Source organism: Parasteatoda tepidariorum, chromosome 3, assembly GCF_982258835.1.
Source record: "Parasteatoda tepidariorum strain Cologne lab strain chromosome 3, Ptep-v5.0, whole genome shotgun sequence".
In the NCBI taxonomy this organism is placed as follows: domain Eukaryota; kingdom Metazoa; phylum Arthropoda; class Arachnida; order Araneae; family Theridiidae; genus Parasteatoda; species Parasteatoda tepidariorum.
In genome coordinates, this window is record NC_141757.1 from 44,756,061 (window position 1) to 44,776,654 (window position 20,594).

Sequence of the window (20,594 nt, forward strand, 5' to 3'; positions counted from 1 at the left end):
CCACCAATAATGATAAAATATTATAATAAATAAAAAATGGAATTATTTTAGCTTTATTAATTGTGTTTTAAGTACCTTTTATTCTTGTGCATGATTTCGCAGTGTTGTTCTTTACTGATTTATTGAGAGTTGAGTTAATTTTTTTCACACTGTACGGAGACCGAACTTTCAGCTAATCTATAATAATAAAAGGAAGAATTTGTTTGTGTCTCTTTCGTATAACTCCGGAACTGTTTGTTCTGTCGAGTCGGTAACCTCGTCATATTGTGGTAGTGACACTTGTGATAAAAATAAGAAGCTATTAACTACTACTTACACTTCAGTGCGCGATTTAACTGAGAGAAATAAAGAAGTAAATTCAAAAAGTTGTCTCTTGTTCTTTTACAGTTTTTAAATAATATTACACTAAATATTTCAAACCGCTACAGTTCTGTCATTCTCAAATTCGAAATTACGAATTTAACTCGAGATCCTCGTGCAAAACTTTCAACTTGATCCTACAAAAGAGTTTGAAAAATGAAATTTTTTACATTGGCGTGGAATTTGCTATTGATAAAAAAGAAACTGCTTCAGACGATTTCTTTCTTTCAAATATTTTAAAGATTACATCAGTGTCATTTGCTAGCTTATAGCTCTCATAAAATAATGGAGTTTCTTGTACGTTCTTGATTTAATTATTCTTTATTCGTTATGTTAGATAAACTCAATGATCAGCAAAAATGTGTTTGAATTGGCTGATTGGATTAATAATTTGTATTTCTGAAGTTGAAACCGAGTGTTTATTTTGTTTATAGTTATGCTTTTAAAACGCGAATCTATGAAACTAAATAATTTAAAATCAACAGTAAATTAAATAAAACAAATTTTAAAATTTGTATTGAAAAGCATAATTCATTGAAAAATAGTATTAATTTATGTAGGGGAAATGTAAGAAAATACCAAAATCTTATTGACGCAGGTGATTAAATTTGTTATGAGGTAATAATTTAATTAGCAAGTAGTAATATTCCAGAAAGTAAAGTTAATTGAGAAAAAGTAATCATTCATTCTGTGGAACCGGAAAATAACACCATGTTATTATTGACACCAATGAGGATTTATTAATTTTGGCAATATGTACAAATTGAAATAAAAAAAGTCGTGTTCTTAATAGAAAAATTAATGGAAAGAGGGTACTAAAGGGAAACGTGAAAAAACAAACTATTATAGACACCATTGATGCTTGATTTGTTTTGATAATAAGTGCTAACTTAAATAAAAAAAAAGGTTACGCACTTAAGTACTTTAAAGCAAAAGTATTAAGGAAATTGCACTAGCTCATTTAGGAGAAATGTTGAAAATTGCCATATTATTATTGACGCCAATGATGCTTAATTGTTTTCAGTAAGCTCTACTGGTGTTATGGTAACTGGACAGTTTTAATAAGCACTAATTGAACAAATATAAGTACAATATTCATATATTTGGTACCTATTAAAAGTACATCAATACTGAGAAAAGAGTTATGTAGAGGTCTTCCAAAGGGATACATAATTACGGAATAAAATCACGCGATTGCTCTAAATTAGCTGTCTTTGAGTTGTCCTCAAACAACAGCTTCATGGCAAATGATACTGAATACAGTTAATCTTCATTCTAATAACGCAAAACCACCCGAAAGAAGAAAATATAATAATTGACTTAAGAAATGTCATTTTTTGAGTTAATTGTGTTGGTATATGAATTAACTGTGTTGGTATATGTATTTTATTTTGTGCAAAATTTTGCAGTTTTTTTAGTGCTGATATAGTTATTGCTTACTTTTTTCCACGGCGTACGAAGAACGAATATTCAGCCAGTTTCCTCATAATTTAATCCTGGAAATTCAGAAAAATATATCCCATCCCTAATTATTGGAAGTTAGCTTTTCAACTAAATTTATTATTTACGGTTTCATAATTTATTTATTTTTATCATCGCTCGTACAAAAGCATTTTATAAAAAAAAGAATCCAACAAATCATCCAATATAGCAAATTCATAATGAAAATGCATATATATATATATATATTTATATATATATAATATCTTTATTTCCATGAATTGAAATTTCAGATACAATAAAAAACTTATTCAAACTGCTATTTTTAGTTCCCTTCTCAGTAATAAATATGTTACTCTATTTATTACAAATAAATGTTTTAGTAATAAACATGTTACTCTATTTATTACAAATAAATGTTTTAATAATAAATATGTTACTCTATCTACTTTTTTTACCCAATGATTAAAACAGTAAAAAACTATCTACTTTTTTTTAACCAACCATTAAAACAGTAAAAAACTAAGTCATTAAGGCGGTGCAATCGCATTTTATTAATTGTTTTAAGAATTGTGGAAATGCCTACTTTAATGTCATTTGAGCAATTCTTTCTTGATTTAAAAAAGAATCAACAACAAAAATATTTAACTAGTACACTATAACTCAGAAATGAAAAAAAAAAACATTTCATAAATTTAAAAAATAAATGATTGTATATTATTTTACTGAATACATATTTTTCATAACTAGCATCCCTTACTGTTAGAATGTATTAAATGCCTGGATTTCTTACAAATTTCCAAAATGAAGAACATTTTTATAATTATAATGATTAAACATTTATTTTTTAAAATGATTGCACCAAAAATAGATCTATGCCCATTAATTGAATTAATTTCAAAATAAATTTTTAAAAAAAGCACCGTTATCATACATTCTGTAAAAATTGCAGAAATAATAGAAATAAATGAGACTAATTTACCGCATCGTTATGTTCATTTAATTATTTTGTTGCACTTGCTGCTTCATTTTTCAGAATAAGTGAGAAATATTTGTTTTGCTTCGTTCCTAATATTTTTTTCCTTCCGAAAATATAAATTTAACAAACTTGATAAATTAACATTTTCATCTTCATTATCTTCGTGAATTCTGAGAGAAGAAAATTTTACTTTCCGCTGCATTGAAATAAATAGTAATATAATTTTATCTTGATATTTTTTTTTCTTAACTGAAACGGAAATGTGACTTAAGCTTTATTAATGAATACTGCATAATTCTTATGTTATTTTGTTATTTATCTTATTTTAAGAATACAAAGTAATGATAAAAGTATTCCATAAAAAGAATTACGTGAATTGAATATTTTTTTTTAATTATCTAATTTGTGGAATTGCTGTATTGATTCAAATACATGAATTAAATTTCATTCCAGTTTTTATGATTTTTGCATTAAACACGAGAATCGATGTATAAAAATGATTTTATTTAATTAACTGTTTGCTTACTCTTAGTTTTATAGATTTACATAAAATTTATTAAACAGATGTTAATAATTCATGTCAAAAAATCAATTTGAACAAAGAATTAACAATTTCATCATAAAATATGTATATGCAGGCTAATAATAAACTATCTAAAAACACAAGTAATTAATATATTTGAAGCAGCAAAAAATATTTCATTAATAGTTCATTAAATATATGATATAGTTTTCCGGAAGAAGCACTTTATGTTTTAGTTTTAATTTTGATAAAGTTTCAAATGAGAAGAAATACTATTACTATTTATTTTCTTTTAAACTTTTTCTAGAATTTACAATTAATTATTCGTTTATGTTCACCAATTTAGATTTAAAAGTGAAGTTTGAAAATTTTTAATTAATTTGAAGTATAAAATGTAATATATTTTATAGTTTCGGACAGAAATTTTTTCTTTAATTAGTTTTGTTAGACATTTTTTTAAGAATAATTTTTAACTGTTAAATAAATCATTCCATTCTATTGCTTCCTTTTTTAAAAAATTAAAGAATGGATTTTCAGTTAAAAATGCTTTATAACTAATTTTATGTTTGATTATTCCGATGTAAATAATTTTATTTTAAGGAAGTAAAAAGTATTTCTTTATTGCTTACTTCAGAATTTAAATGTCATATTTTGATTTTTTCTCGATGCTCATCCTTTTAAATAAATCAGTTACTTTTTACACTCAGAGTCAATAATTTCAATATTTAGGACTACTCGAGTGAATAGAAAAAATATTACATAAAGATATTATGAGATATGGGCTGCAGAGTTTGATTAAAAAACAATTATCCAACATGGTTCGGGTTACGATTTTAGAATTTTGAAATTTTTAAGTGGTCAAAACTAATTATTTTTCCTTATGAACGTGATTTTTACAGTGAAAAAACGAAAATTGAGGTAAAACAATATTTTAATACAAATAGTGGTAAAACTGGAAGGAAAAAGAGGAAAGAGGAAAAAGAGGAAGAGAGAGAGAGAGATGTGGTAGATAAATTATCTTCCTTCTTTTATTCCGTCGCCAATGTCTAATCAGTAAAGTTAAATTGTTTACACATTCAGTACGCAGCTAGTTTCCTTGTTTAAAATATCGTTTCCACTCCATTTATAATTTTTTACGGTAAAAAAACATGTTTCTATGAAGAAGAGTAAGCGTTGCGCTTTGAAAACTTGAAACGCCTATCACTGTATCCATTGTTAAATATTTTTTTTTCAGATTGTTCTTAGGTATATATTTGTAAATACCTTTTCTTATATTTTTATATTGAAAAAATGTGTAATAGCAAGAGTTATTTTGTTAGTCGCCGAACGGTATTCCTCCCATGAGGTATATATTTGGAATTTTTTAAAAAAAATTTTAAATTTTTTTCCTTTTTTAATCACCATGCCAGTTTTTTTTATACACATCTCTGTTCTTGAGAAATTTTTTTTGCGTGAATGAAAAGCGAAAAAATACGTAAGGGAGTGTCGGGTACCCCACCCACTGTCAATTTCATACGTATAGAATATCTTTCAAAGTCAATGGGCCATCGGACATTAATTGTTATATTAAAAAAAGATTTGACGATTGGTAAACAATAGTTTTGAAAATATGCTGATTACAGTAGTCATGAAATTAAGAAAAATCGGTTGAATTTTGCAATTAAGGTGATGAATGAGGTTTATCTATTGTCAATGCATTGGTCATTTTCATTTACACCTGCAAAAACAGTCAAGAATTTTTGTACCTGGTTGCGGCTACCCGACACATTTTGAAAAGAGCTGAAAAACATGTTTTTTTTAATTTCTATTTTTTTAAGTTAAACTATTCTTTTTTGGTTTAATCTTTTTGCACTATTTAATTAGATGATAAAACAATAGAAACATACAAAATATTGATTATTACTCAATATTATACGAATATATAAGCAATACTCCTTAAGTGTGGGGGCGAGGCTACCCGACTCTCCCCTATATGGAGTTTTCTACAGATGTAGATTTTACGAAAATTTCACACAAAAAAATCAGGAACTGCAAATAAATTTAACCATGGGATCAAAATATTGTACTCAAGATTATTATGTTGCCATGTTTACAAGGCTAAAAAAAGAATTAAATGTATGGTGCTTTCAGAAACTTGCTGTCAAAATATTTTAATATTGATCTAAAGAAAAATTCACAAATTTCATTTGCTATCTTATAGTAAAATTTGACAACAAAATTGTGATACACTGCAATGACAGTTCGAACAAAAAAATTTGACAGTACAAGGGAATAAAACATGTCAAATAAAATATAATTTAATCGAGGATGATTGTCCTTTATAATGTAATCTTCATCAATACTATAAAATAAAATTTGTAGAAAAATCCCATCCAGATATCCAGCTTTCTTTCCACACAAAAACTACGTGCGAAATCATAAGAAACGTATTAAATTTTTAATATACTCAGATCGGTTTTTTTTCATGAGGAACCAATTACTATCCAGAACAAAATTAAACGAAAATAAGGTTTTCGGCGCATGCACTGTATGAAAGTATTACTTTAAATGCTATATCCAGTACATATTTTTGGAATTTACTTTAAATTTCAAATTATATTTCAATTATTAGTTTAAAATTACTCTTAATTTTTTTTTTAATTTCATTGAATATTTCTGCAGTTTCAGTAACAAAACGTGAGGTAAAAAAATATTTTTCTTACTTATAAGGATGTCTACATTTCCATACATACTTGTTTTCGCCCGTAATTTATTACCGGTCCGTCACTCAAACTTTTGTAAACTTTATAGTTTATTGGAATGTATGATATTTACCATTACCTAAACATTTCTAAAGCTCTAAAATAATTCTTTATGTATTTCTTGAGAAATACATACACATATATCTTATTATTATTATTATTATTATTTTATTACTGTTATTATAATTATAATTATTATTATTTTTATTATTATTATTATTTTATTATTATTATTATTATTTTATTATTATTATTATTATTATTTTATTATTATTATTATTATTATTATTATTTTATTATTATTATTATTATTATTAAATATTATTATTATGTCAGAAACATTTTTAACTCATATATTATATTTTAAACTTCTTAAACAAGAAAAGTTTCTCACCGTAAATTTCATTCGCGTTATAAATACGAATCACCATTACTGACATTGCTTTGCGTAGTATTATTCATTCTTATTTAATTTTTAATGTCACATGTCACCATAGTAAAATCTGATTATCTGTATTAAAAAGAAAAGCAATTTTCTAATTAAAAAAATTTCCATTACAGCAATTATTTCAGCATAAAAATTGTGCCGTATTCCAACCTTAAAAATGTAATTAAAGTTTTGACATTGGCATCGAAGTGAAAGTCTGTTATTTGTTTTAAGCCTGCTATATTTAATTTTGTTAATTTTTCAAAGAGAAATTTAAGAATGTAATTAAAGAGAGACGGAAAGAAAGGGGAAAAATCTACAATCTCAGTGCATTTTTAAAACAAATGTAAATCTTTATATAATCACATCATTTATATCAAATTATTTAAAATAATTAGTTTTTCAACTTGTACATCTTGAAAAAGTACATGATTTTAACATTCATAATTCGAAAAATAACTGTTTAAATTATTTGATACATTTGATGTAACATGAAATTAGATGAATCATTCAGATGGAAAAAAAATTCGCCCTTATCTGCTACGATTTTCCAAAGTTCAAATATTTTACCGGACTTATATTTATTTCGAAACTGAAGAATTTTGTGTACTAAGCTGCTTTTATTGTGTTATGTAAATGCCTCTCTTTTTTCATATCTTTCCTAGAGGCAGTCGATGGCAGTTGACGTCACAGGTTATGATCGTCATTCTTTCAGCATTCATACTTGTCATTCTCCTCTTAGGGATAGCCCTCATTATCATAAGAAAAACAAGAAGAAGAATGCAGGATCAAAAAAGTATGTATCGTTACATTTAAAAAGGTACTATCAAGGTACTATAGTACAAAGGTATAGTATATAGGTACAGCAGTATGAAGTATTATTTTAGGTATAATTTTAACATATAAAAAATACTTTTATTTTCAGGAAAAAATAATAGCATTATACAACAGTAACAGGCCATTGTAGATATTAGCACATGATTCGAAATAAAAGTTAATAACTGAAATTTATTATAATTTTCCACTAGGTCTTAAGCATGAAATAATTTTTATTTTGTGACAGCAAAAAGAACATTTCTTGTATTTATTACTTATAGTTTAAGAAAAGTCAAGGGGGCAAGCGGGTACCTTCTCTATAGAAAAGTATATTAACAAAGCTCCAAATTGAGAACTTTTAAGAAACTTGGCAGAAATAAGCATGCAAAACAAAAATTTGTCACATTCTGGAAATCGCCCGTGTCGCTCAAAATCTGTTTATTTGATAGAACACTTCCTACTAAAAACTTACTTATGGAAAACAATTTACTTTTTCAGGGTGATTTTTAGGATTATAAACTATCTCAAAACTTCCACTGTACTCAAGATGCATGCATGTTTTTTTTTTGTTTGTGTTTTTAATATTTCAAGAAAAGCTTTTAGATCCTGAGCTAGAACATTTTTTTAAGAAAAAAGGTGCAAGATAGATGTTAATTGGTTGTATTGTTTTATAATTCAGCAGTATTACGACAACCATTTTTCCTATAAATATTAAACAAGTTTTTAGGATGTTAAAAGATAGTTCGTTAAGATAATTGTTTGTTACAAAGGAATATGATTCCATGCTCTCAAAGCTACTGTCATCATTTTCTAGATACATTAACCTGTTCAAAAAATGTTTGATCTTAATTTCCAGGGCCAGCTAGAAATTTAAACCAGCATTCGTAGTCCTTTTTGAATTAGAAAATTTTTAATGAGCGTAATCTTTAACAACAAGAGCTGTTTTATTGCATTTAATTAGTTTTCCCTGTTATAAAATTCAAAATGAAATTTTGCACAAAATTTTACTTTCTCAGATGGTTGAGCAATTTCATCATTTCCAAGCGGATTGCGGGATCATATCTCGAATCTATCTCAATGGAAACAATTGACAATTTTGACAATTGCGTAAACAATTGCAAAGGGTTGGAGTGCAGCAACGAGCAAGAAGTGAATTCCCTTTCTAAAAAAGTAATAAATCTTAAACAATGTTGGTCCAGTCAGTCAGATGTTCAAATCAAATAAAGCTAAGCAATGAAGGAGAAACAGTATGCTGAATCTAAGAAATACACTCAAATATTTATGGTTTTCTAGGTATATCAGCAAATCTCTTGTAAGTAAATCGGCATTTCATGAGATCATTATAATTCTAATAAAATTTGCTTTAATACTTTTGAAGGTCCTAAAAAACTAGGAAAAGTCACGAAGGTAAAGTGTAATTTATATTTAGTATAGTATTTCTGATATAATTATTAGTATATAGTATATTGCTAGTATTTCTTGTATAATTAATTTAGGACTTAGCAACTCCCAATGTTGATTTAAGGTCAAAATGATCATTCTTGTCCTTCTTGTGCTAAATAACATAAGACATGAATTGATTAATGGGGAAAATTTATATTTCCTCATTTTTAAATGCGTGACCTTTAAAACCTATATAGTGTATCGTATCTTCTATATTGTTTGATTTGTGATTTTGCTAAGCAGCAGAAAGAAACCAGTGAATTTGTTTCATGAGGTTAACTTCATCTCATTAATTACTGAAGTCAGTCTGATATAAGTAAAGATGTACATATTCTTATAATTCATAGTCTCAAAGATAGTACGAAATGAAATAGGATTTAAACATAGAAAAAAATTACCTTTTCGACATGTATGATTTAACACAAGCTGAACCTGCCGAAATCTCCGGAGAAAGATTTCGGCAGGTTCAGCTTGTGCAGGTTTTTTAGAGGAAGAAAATAAATTTAGATTCATAACAAAAAATTTATGCTTTCTCAACTGACTTAAATTATTTTATCCACTACGACTTTTAAGTCGTTACACACATATAAGGGAATAAATAAACGGGATGCAATTTCCTTGAATATTCGTAAAGTTTTCAAACTTGCTTATTTAGTGATTGTTTCATATTGTGGATTTGTAAAACTTCCAGTAATGCCACTCTGATATTTAAATTTAAGGTTAAAGATTTCTTAAAATATTATTAAACTGAAATATATCATTCATTTCATTCCTTTTTAAAAAATAAATGAAGTAAAATGATTTTTTTACAACTAACAACTTAACCAGTACCAACTAAATTAATTTAATATTTTTTAAAGTTATATTAGCTAACTTGAGATGTTGGATTTTTAGGACTAACTAGAAATTTTTAAATACCCAGCATATTTCAACTTTTAGTCTGGATAATTAAAAACTATATTTTTTTGAAAAATGCGATGTTATTATATGCACATCAGGGATGATCAATTGATAATTCCAGGCTACTAATCAGATTTGAATCTCAATTCCTCAGTAATAAAGCACCACAGAAAAATCACATTTATTAATGATGCGCATAACCCAAATACAACTGACGAATTATTTCCGTAAATCAATCTTGTAGGATCTACATATGAGCCATTTTACATTTTATATTTCCTTTTACTTTTTATATGAACTTTGTTTTTGTTTGTATTATGAGCTTTCCCTTATTATATAGTTTTAATTGATATTTAATGTTTTTTTTTCCTTTATTTGTACATTTTTTATTCGTTTTTGGTCATATTGGTGCTTATTCAAAAAGCATAATACGGATACCTATATGTTCATTCAAGAAGACTGGCACTATTATGTCATTTCTACCTTTTTTGTGGTAAAGATTTTATTTTATTTTTTCTTTGCATTTTGTCTTATTTTTCTTTATTTGTGTTTTATTTTTTTTGTTGCTTTTTTATTACTTCTGTTTTTGTTGTTTTCATTATTAATAATTTTTTCATTTTTAGTTTTTCTAGTTTTTCTATTTTAGAATTCTTGTAACCAATTGTATTAGCGCTACATTAATTAATCAATAAAAGTATCAAAGTAAAGAAAAAAAAATAATTTTAATAGCATTGTTTCATTTTAAATGAACCCAACTAATTTACCGTAAAATACTTTAATTTCAAAAATTAAATTTTGATTCATTATAGTTATCCATACTAAAAGTTGTACGCTTTTAAATTGAAGTTAATTGAGGACCATTTACAAAAATAAATGCATTAGGAAATGATGCCCTTAGTTTTATCATTAATTAAATGTTTGAATCAAACTTAAATTGATTCTTTAATTAAAATTTTCTTGCACGCACATTTTGGATTTTCAAACAGCTATCGATTAAATTTTTTCTACTACACACAGAAAAAAAAATTCCATTCTTGAAACTAATGATCATTAATAAAAAAAAATTTAAAAAATCCATTAACTAGTTTTCCATACGATACAGATGCAAGCTAATTAAATTAAAGAATCACTCTCCCTGATTTAATGAATTTTTAGTTTTTAAATTTAGCCAATCTAACGGCAGTGCACTTAGTTAAAGTCGTAAATTAAACGTACCCCAAGGTGGCATACTTCATAAATGAAGCATATTAAGTTAATGTTTTTCTGCCTTGGAGATACAAACAATTCAAAACTACAAAAAGAATCCATTACGATTAAGTTATTACGATTTACGTTGCATAAATGTATAAAAAGAATAAAGTACTTAAGGAAATCTTATCAAAGTTAGCTTTTAAGTAAATTCAAAATATTTCTTTTCATTTTGTAGGGAATTAAATATAGGGAAAGGCACATTAAATAAATAAAAAAATTTTGATGTAAATTTTAACGTTCTTTGAAATAGGTAAAATATGTAATAACATTATATAATACTATCATATATACGCTATATAGTACTATCATATAATACAAAGTTTAAATATAAAATAAAAGTAGAAATTAGTTAAATAACTTTTAAATTAATAATCGACTTAACAAGTACTAATTTTGAAATAATGCATTTTTTTATTATTAAATATAGATAACTAATATGTTTGAGGGGGATTGGAGGTAACCCTAGGGTTGAGAGAGATTTCTAATATTGGAATCAATTAGTAGAGATTTCTAAATATTGGTTCATGGTCACAGGATTCGTTAGGGTAATCGGATCGGTTGGCTTATGGTGATCGGTTTCTCGGATTTTTCCAGTGTTTTTGTTTATTTTCTGATTATTTTTGAATTATGTCGATGAATTAAAAATTGAGTTTATCGAAATTTAGATCAATTTACTTTCTTATCGCAATTTAAAAGCATACTAAGTAATTCAAAACGTTTTAGTATATTTTTGTATGACTTTAAATTAAAAATGAAATAGTTTGAATTTTTAATTAAAATTATATCAGGCTATGTAAGTGGGTAAATTTGTTTTGCAAAATTCAAAATGCGGGATGAATAACTTAAATAACTTTATGTCTAAGGCATTAAAAAGTAAAACAATGTATTTTCATATTAAATGTTATAAAAGGAAAAAAAAGAACATAATAATTTTTTTTTTAATATTTGCAATTTTTCATACTAATCTGCCATTTTTTTCTATAATCTCACATGCATTTTTTGTTTTTCAAAGTACAAAGTTTTTAAAAAAATAAAACTAATTTCAAAAATTAGTATTATAATTATTTTTATTTTTACATGCTGTTACAATTTTTAAAATCTTACTTGTCATTTCAAACCTTGAAGATCAATAAAAATATTTTTTTCAAATGTATCCTGATTAAAAGATAACTTTATAAGCAAAAGTTTCAGCAGCAATTTTTTCAAAGATACTATTTTTTTAACTTAGTAACTAATATTATGAAGTTCTAAAAAATTACTTAAAAATATATTATTTGCAGTGCTAAAATTATTTTATCTGCGTTTCAAATGGAAAATTTCTACTTCGTATTTAATAGTATATGTAGAGCTTATTAACCTCAAACCTTTTAAGATTTAAATACACTTGTATCAATCTGAATATATTATCAATACCCACAGCTTTTTATTATTTAATTCTGAATATCCCTGTTTTTTTTATTTCAGGAAATGCTAAGAGGAATTCAAAAACGTGAGTATATTTCAATTTTTCATAAAAACATTACTGTGTATAACAATAGAAATCGAACTTCATTGAAACAATTTCGTTTAGAGAAACAACATTATTTTTTTAAAATAGAAAATACTTCAGAATAATATATTGTCTAAAAATTTCTTGCAGCAATAACAAATAATGATCAGATATAATCATTTTTTGAAAACAATTATGCTTGCGCAAGATTTGTTTGCTCGAAAAAAAATATTTATACTATTTATCGTATTACGAACGTTGTCAGCATTTTGTTAATTATTTGGTTCATTAAGAATATCTGATTGAAATGCAAAATTATTACTAAATATTTACCAATTTAATTTTTAAGTTCTGGGCAATATTTTACCCAAATTGAACTAGAGACTGTATTATGAAGCATTAATGGCCAAGTTATATTTGAGCAATTGTTTTTTTAAATCTAAATAGAGAAGCCTTTCTATAATGGAGTTCATTTTTTACTCTAATGCAGTGCAAATTTAATGCTTTTATTTTTTTACAAAAATTCCGTGACGAAACACCGAGCAAAGGCAATTTCAGTATCAGTTAAAATAACAGTCTTCACATTGAGAATGTGTGCCTCTTTAAACATATTTTGCTTATTTTCAGACATAAAACCAGTATCGAGGACTTATTTAGCATTCATTCAGCATCTCATTTTTATAATTTTCGAAGTATAAAATATTATAATGTGCCAAATAATATTTTTTGTCCCTTTCAGATCAGATACTATGTTTAAAAATAGCAAAGAAGGTAAAGGAGACATGTGCATGTGCCCATCAGACGAAGATGAAAAGCCTCATGTAATGACACCAGGTATAATAATTCAACTATAGTTTATCTGGGGAAAGTTAACCTTTTCTTTCCTACTTTTGTTGACCCCCCAAAGAATAACAGAACCATTCCAGCTGGCCCTTTTTGTTCGACACGATTTGTTTGTTCTATATGACTATAATTAAATCATTTTCTGTATTACTGTGTCCCCATAAATCGAAATTTATAAGATACATTATTCTGATAATAGGCTGAAGGATCCAGCAAAATGTTACAAAGGTAAAAAAAAAATTTTATCAAACGTACATAAAAATTTCGAAAAGTAATTCAGTGACATTAAATGCCAATCACTTTTCTGAGTAATTATCAAATATATCCAAGCCATTATCAGACTGGAGTACTAACTTGCTTAATCCAACTTCTCCAGAAATCATGCCTCAGTTCACTGAGTCAGCCTACGGCAGCTGCTTCCTCATGATTGCTTGAAAAGATATGGTTTTGCTTTAGATAAGCTTTCTTTCAGTTTTGAAAACCGAGAATAGTCAATGAGTGCCAAATCTGCGCTGTATGGAATATAACTCCTAACTTCTTATTTGAGGTTTAGCAACAAAGCTTTAGATTTGCAAGTACAGTGAAGCCTATCATTTCACGTTAGAGGAAGATTGGGTGCTTCATCCAGGCATGGCATATAAAGCAGAGATTCGGCCCGCTTTGTATATTTTCTGCTTCTAAAATAAATAAAAAAATGCTTAACCAAATGAAAGTCCATTTTAGTGAGTATTATAAGTTTTACACAAATTTAAAATATTAGGCAGGCATTTTTTTCATAAACTTATTGAAAAAATTATAATATATAATTTTATTTACATACAATAAATATCTGACGTACACTTTGTAAAAGTGCATAGTTAAAACTGCCAGAATACGTTAAAACTTAACGTGTTTGGCTCTATGGAGACACCGAAAAGTGCGGTAATTTTAATCGAAGTGCTTAGGGAGTAATTTTTAACAATAAAATATAATTATTAAGTTTATCATGATATCTTAAAACCTAAAACAACAACTATAGATTTAATTTTCAGACTTGAATTTTTTACTGAACGTGTGGGGAAGAACTATAATTTTGATAACCGGAAAACTCGATAAATCGTTATCATATGAGCGGAAAACCCAATGAATGGTTTAAATACCATAATCAGAATTATGTACTTTTTTAAAAGAAATTCCATTGCTATTTAGTTCGTTAATTTTTCCGGAAATTTCTTCTTCATATTACACTATAAAAAGTATCTAAGAAATTTGTTTTTACCTCCCCATGAAGAGCCAGATGATTATTTAACATATAAAAATCTTAATCAAAGCAGCAATATTCAATTTAGCTCTTATGCGTTGTTTTATCTTAAAATTAATTTTGAAATTAAAGAATTAATATTAAAAATTAAAAAGCAAAGATTTCTGGAAAAAAATTTCTAAACATCAGTTATCCAATTAAATTGTTTTCCGGAAATTTTTATTTTAACATCTCATTTATTTATTTTATTAGTTACAGTTACAGCAAATTATGTCGCTAGTCAACTGATTAAAAAAATTAATTTATAGTTCACAGGCCAATTTATTTTAAGAGTATATCCAGTTCTAAAGAATTGATCTAAAAATTGAAAATTCAATAATTAAAAAAAAACATCTAACATTAACGATTTGAGTAAACTGTAACATGATAATCTTAAATGACGTTAAAAATAATATTGTTTAAAAAAAATGATTTTTCTAAATTTTAGAGGTTATAACTATGGCCAATTACGTAGATAATCAACTATACTACCCAAGAGATAAACCTCCTTCGCCTTCTTATATTGGTGATCAAGAAAAAGATGAACCACTGCGTCGACGGGACAATGTTTTTGTATGTATAGATTTTAAATCCTTCGCATGTATAGTTTCGTTAAAATTTATTACTTTAAAAATGTTTTCATCTTCTTTTATGATATTTTTCACAAAAAAGCAAAGGACTTAAATATATTGTATTTTGTGTTATACTTTTGTGGTAATTGTTAGATTTTAGCAATATTATGAAAATATATGTGCATATAGTCATTTCAACTTTATTTAACCAGAATGTTTTTGAATTAACATGGATATAAACATGGATGCTTACGGATATATTATGCCAAAAAATTAAAAATGTATCCCGGAAAAATAAACATGTATTTTTAAATAAAATGTTTAGGAATTTTATACTACCCGCTTTTATCTCGAAAAATATCTTTAATAAGAAACTTTTGAATGCATTCATACTAGTGTATTATTCATACTAAACAAATTGAGAAGATGAATGATTTTTTGTGTAATTTATATTATTTATTCTAAATATAATTCAAAACTGCAGGGATAATTTTTAAACATGGTAAACTATTCAAAATATTTATAAGTTTTTTTTTTCCTTTTTTGATTTTATAACAAAGTTGGAAATACATATAAGAACTTTTAGAATTCTTATAAATTTGTGTTTTTAAGATGTGGAATTTAAAAATTTATAAGGTAAAAATTCTTGGATTTTGTACACTTAAAAAATTTGGTTTAAATTTTTTATAATATAGTATTTTTATTTATAATTTTTCATTTATAATTTTTATAAAAATAGCTTATTTATTGTTATGTCTGAAGGAAGTAGCAAATTTCTTGTTAACTTCGAAATAAAATGCTAGTCTATACTTTGTAAAAAAAACTTAAAATGCACTTTGAAAATTTAAATAGAGGCAAAACTTATAAATGATACTTCTAAAACTCTATGATATTCAATTCACGTATATAATAAAACATATTTCAATTTTAATCTTATGATACAGAATCCACATGCAGCGTCTTTCAGAGAATACTAGTAGATTCATGAATGTTACAGTTTATATCGTTTTCTTCCGTATATTAAATTCTCAATTTCACCATACCGCGATATCGAATACTTTATCACTTTCAAAAAGTAATGCCTAAAATGGGATATTTGGAGGAAGATATCGGCGAAATCAAAACCTTGAATAAAAGTTAGCTGAATATATCTAGTTTCATGTTACTAGTCTATCCTCATTTCTAAAGAATAACTTAGAAGCAGAATATGTTACTATAATAGTTTTTTTAGACGAATTCTTATGAATCTTGAGAAGATCCGCTTAATAGATATCTCAGCCAATTTTAAATTAATTAAAAAATAAATAAACGAAATATAAAAAAGTGAGGAATAAAAAATAAATTACGTATAAGTTCTTATGAGCCAATATATTATTAGGTTTAAACAATGACACTTTCTGAGTTATCTTCAGAGAAATATTATAACCTTGATTTTAGATGTTGCATAAATAGTCTATTATTTGAAACATAAATTAAAGAAAAATAGTCGGAGATGGAATTGTGCGGTTTACTGCGTTCCGCTAAGGAAACCAGGTTTAGTTATTCACAGTATTTTCAAAATAAATGGAAAAGTTCGTCAACATGCACTGTAAATAATTCCATATCAAATCCCGGTGTACCGATATTTTGGAGCATCATCGCAAACATGCACTCAGGTTGTCAGTACTTTTAACCTTAATTTATTCCGTAAATTTTTTGATATGATTTTTTTTCGTGACACTGTTAACTGAAAAACTATACAAATAATGTCTTCAAAGAAACTACCTACTTTTTTGAAAAAGCAGCATGGTGCAGGAAGTGGGCAAAATTATCAGACATCCAAAAAAAAATAATTCGGCAGGAATGGTCTAGCAAACAGCATAATATTTTTATAGCATTTTTAGTCATCAGATCCACCTGTTGGCGAATATAACAACTAATTTAAAAACTTGGTAAAACTATTTATTAGTCTTATAATTTTTAAATATTATATAATATATAAATGTGTTTCAGGTAAGGTTACAACATTCCCTAACAAGAAGGAAAAAGGGTTCTGATTTGACAAAAATTAGTGAAGAAAGTCAAATACACGCGTTTCATTCTAGCCCTTTAGAAAAGAAAAATTTTGTTCAACTTCCGGACGCTATTAGTCAACATATATCAACAGAAACAATGATTGCTGATGATCCTCGTAAGTCTATCAACATTTTTTTGGTGTTTTGAATGTTCTAATTAATAAGTTGTATTTTAAGTACCCCATTGGAATAAAGCGGATTCTTATGGAAAACAAGGAAAAAATAATAATAAATAAATAGATTTTTTTACTTTATAAATTAATCTTGAATTTGAACCTTTAAATTAAATTAAATGCGTTTTTAAGTTACATTTCTTGGAATAAATTAAAAAGTGGTTGATTTTTCAAGTTTATTTTTAAGGCCTACCGTAAATGCACTGGGGAAATTCTTTTTTCGTTTTATATTGCATGAGATTTTGAAATAGACCTTATACATTTTCGTGTCGCTGATTGCAGATTGGTTTTATTCTTCAAGTTAAGTTCCTTATGCAATTTAATCATATATCCCTAATCAGCAGAGTGACCACACTTCTCTGTTACGTAGGGAGTGATAGAAAATGGGAGATAACTCATTTCAGTTTATGATGCGATACGTTAAGCTCATACGTTTATTTTTCTCCGAAATATTATTTTCAAAAGAGCAGACAAAGGAGCATTCATGTAAACCTATACGTTCTTATAAACTTGTACAATCATACAAAAAACAAACTTCCAAAAATTTTATTTGTAAAACATCAGCAGCTTTCAAAAAAAAAAGAAAAAAAAAAGGCAAATTTTAGATTTGAAATCCTCACACCCAATTTAGATAAGATTAAGTACTCGCATAAATGCATCGAAAATTGTTCCAAAAATCTTTGCATAATTCCAAGTCAAAAGTTACAGCTGAATTTATCAGATAGGATAATTATCGAATAGGATAGATTTTATTATAGAAAATGGCAGAGAAATAATGATAATAACTAATTAAAGTCAGTTAGCAACTATTTAATTAAAATAAATTCAAGTTTTTACACAAGTTAGTTATATATATAATTTAATAAAGAATTAACAAATAATTATTGAATGAATATATTTGTATTTGTAATGAATACAATTTATCGTATTAAATAGCGAAAAAAAATTCAATTGCTTTCATAATCTGATTAATTTTTAGAAACATTAAAAGTTGCTTAATGTGAAGTTAATTCTTACTTAACTTGTAAAAATTTAATTTTTAAAACTATTTTCAAATGTTTCTATACATAAAACAATAATTTAACTCATGAATAATAATTAAAATTTTTGTTCATTGTAAGCATTATTTAGTTATACTTTGACCTCTGAATAGGCTCATATTAAATGAGGGATAAACTAATCTTAGCAAAGTACAGCTGCTAAAAATCCCCCTTACACCCTCCAACTTTTCTTGCATGTAAGCATGAAATTTTAATTTTGCAGCCGACTGTATTCAAGTGACCAGCGCAAAATGACCTCTTCTTTCTTAGACAACCGATGGTACTCCGATGTGCAGTCCGGCTTGGAACCCGAACGAATTCACATCATTACTGGAATCACGACTCCTTGTTGACCGCTCGGATGAGGATTACAGGTCATCAGAAGATAAGAAGAAAAAGATCGCCGTTCACGATCTTCGAATTGTCTTCAAGCTCAGATAAGAGATCAAGGGAGAAACTCACAATTCTTCACATTTAAATTTTCTACCAGAAATATTTGTAGGATTTGGAGGCTTTAATAATTTGCCTGTACTCATCCGACAGTTTTATATTTACTCAAATTTGCATTTAAATATATTTTGTTAATATTTATTTTCTTAAGTACTACTGAGTCTGTCAATTCAAATCGGAAAATTTATAAGTTAAAGCACTTTAATACTTAACCTTCATATCGAAAGTATGTTACTCCACACTGCTAGAATTTTCATTCTAAAATTACGGCAAAAATAACCGGTTAATTGGATGGCTGTAGTCTGTCCTTCCCATTAATCGTAAAAGTAAAAAAAAAACATTATTTTACCTTTACGGTTTTGTAACTCTTTACAGCTAGTATAGTTATAGAGCCATAAATACAAAGCTATACGGTTTTTTAACCATTTACAAGTAGCATGGTTTCAAAACAGTTAAAATCGGATTTATATGGACATTGGAGCTAGGTTTTGCGTTAAGAAATGGGCATTGGAGAATGCGGAACATTAGAAATTCGTTGAAAAATGAAGGAAGAGGAAGATACATTGTGGTGTCAATGCTGGGACTCGAACACTTGTTCTGTCGGTCACCTGTTCTGACAGAATATTAGCCCTTTCTGCTATAATATGTACGCAACAGCATGGAACCAAGTTACTTCATTAGGTATGTTTAGTTGATGCGATAAAAGGCGGGTTGTTTAACCTATTAGGTGTAATCAACAAAAGGTGAATAAGGTGAAAGTTTTCATATGGTGTTTCAAGTCTGTTAAACTAATGCATCTAAACATTTCAGAAATGGATTATATAGGTAAAAATGGATTGAAAATATTCCAATAGTAAACGTAAATAACACAAATCTTAATTCCTAAAATTCAGGTACTGTAAATAATTCCTGATCGAATTGGACAATCCGAAACAGTACTGGCACTGTGGAGTGCATGTTCCTAAAAATTCCTTTAACCTTAAAGACCATTTTTACTGTAAAATTTTACACTGCATATTTTAGTGTAATATTTATTTAACTACAGTGATTCAGTCATTTTTCAATAGATGTTACTGAAAAATTTACGTTATATCAGTCTTTTTTTAGTACAATTTTAAAATTTTACCAGAAAAAAATACCGGCATCCTGAGTGCCGGTTTTTTTTACCATAATTTAACCCAAAATTTTTTTTAAATATGCTCTTTGACATTTTTGCACCAAAGCATATTAATTTAACTTCTGAACTAAGAAATAATTTCAAAAAATAGCACTTTAATTTTTAACAGAAATATTAAAATTAAGTAATGAAACTACAATTTTCAATTTCATTATTTCGGATAAAATATTATGTAACTCAGAAGTCATGAATACGCTTAAATTATAAAAGGAGAATACTTAAGATAAAAATATTTAGGAAAATTATGCGTTTTTTAGGAATAAATGCAAATGAATGGAAATTTAAATTTCTTATTCAACATTTTCTGTTTTTATAAACGCTTTTCCAGTCTAGAAAGTATAACTTTTAAAAAAAAAGCACGTTGTCTACTAAACAACACTATACTAAAATGGTTGCAAATTAAGTTTTCTCAACTAGTATAGATGAAGAAGTATTATTTTTTTTTCTTTTCATGTTCATGAATTAAATCAAGAGCAAAATCTTTTCATGGATTATCATGGTTTTTTTCATCATGGAATAGGGACAAAATGTCGTATTTGTCTAAAAACATTTGGATGCTATTTGAATACTGTTTCAAACACTAAATAACACCATGATATGCAAAAAACCAAAATTTTTGCAGTGTTTGGTTTCTTCT

At 26.6% G+C, this 20,594-nt stretch overlaps 1 protein-coding gene across 2 annotated transcripts in view; it reads left to right on the forward strand.

Moving 5' to 3' along the window:
- LOC107444435 (neural cell adhesion molecule 2-like) overlaps positions 1-19,056 on the forward strand; it is a 204,825-nt gene extending 185,769 nt beyond the window's left edge. The window contains exons 9-14 of one of the 2 annotated variants that reach the window (XM_071178773.2): positions 7,138-7,266; positions 12,345-12,369; positions 13,109-13,203; positions 14,940-15,064; positions 17,056-17,233; positions 18,554-19,056. In XM_071178773.2, coding sequence (XP_071034874.2) covers positions 7,138-7,266; positions 12,345-12,369; positions 13,109-13,203; positions 14,940-15,064; positions 17,056-17,233; positions 18,554-18,585 — 584 coding nt within the window. In that variant the 3' untranslated portion in view covers positions 18,586-19,056. The remainder of the gene's footprint in view (positions 1-7,137; positions 7,267-12,344; positions 12,370-13,108; positions 13,204-14,939; positions 15,065-17,055; positions 17,234-18,553) is intronic. The other variant, XM_071178770.2, reaches the window with a different exon arrangement.
- Positions 19,057-20,594: the final 1,538 nt, after the last annotated feature.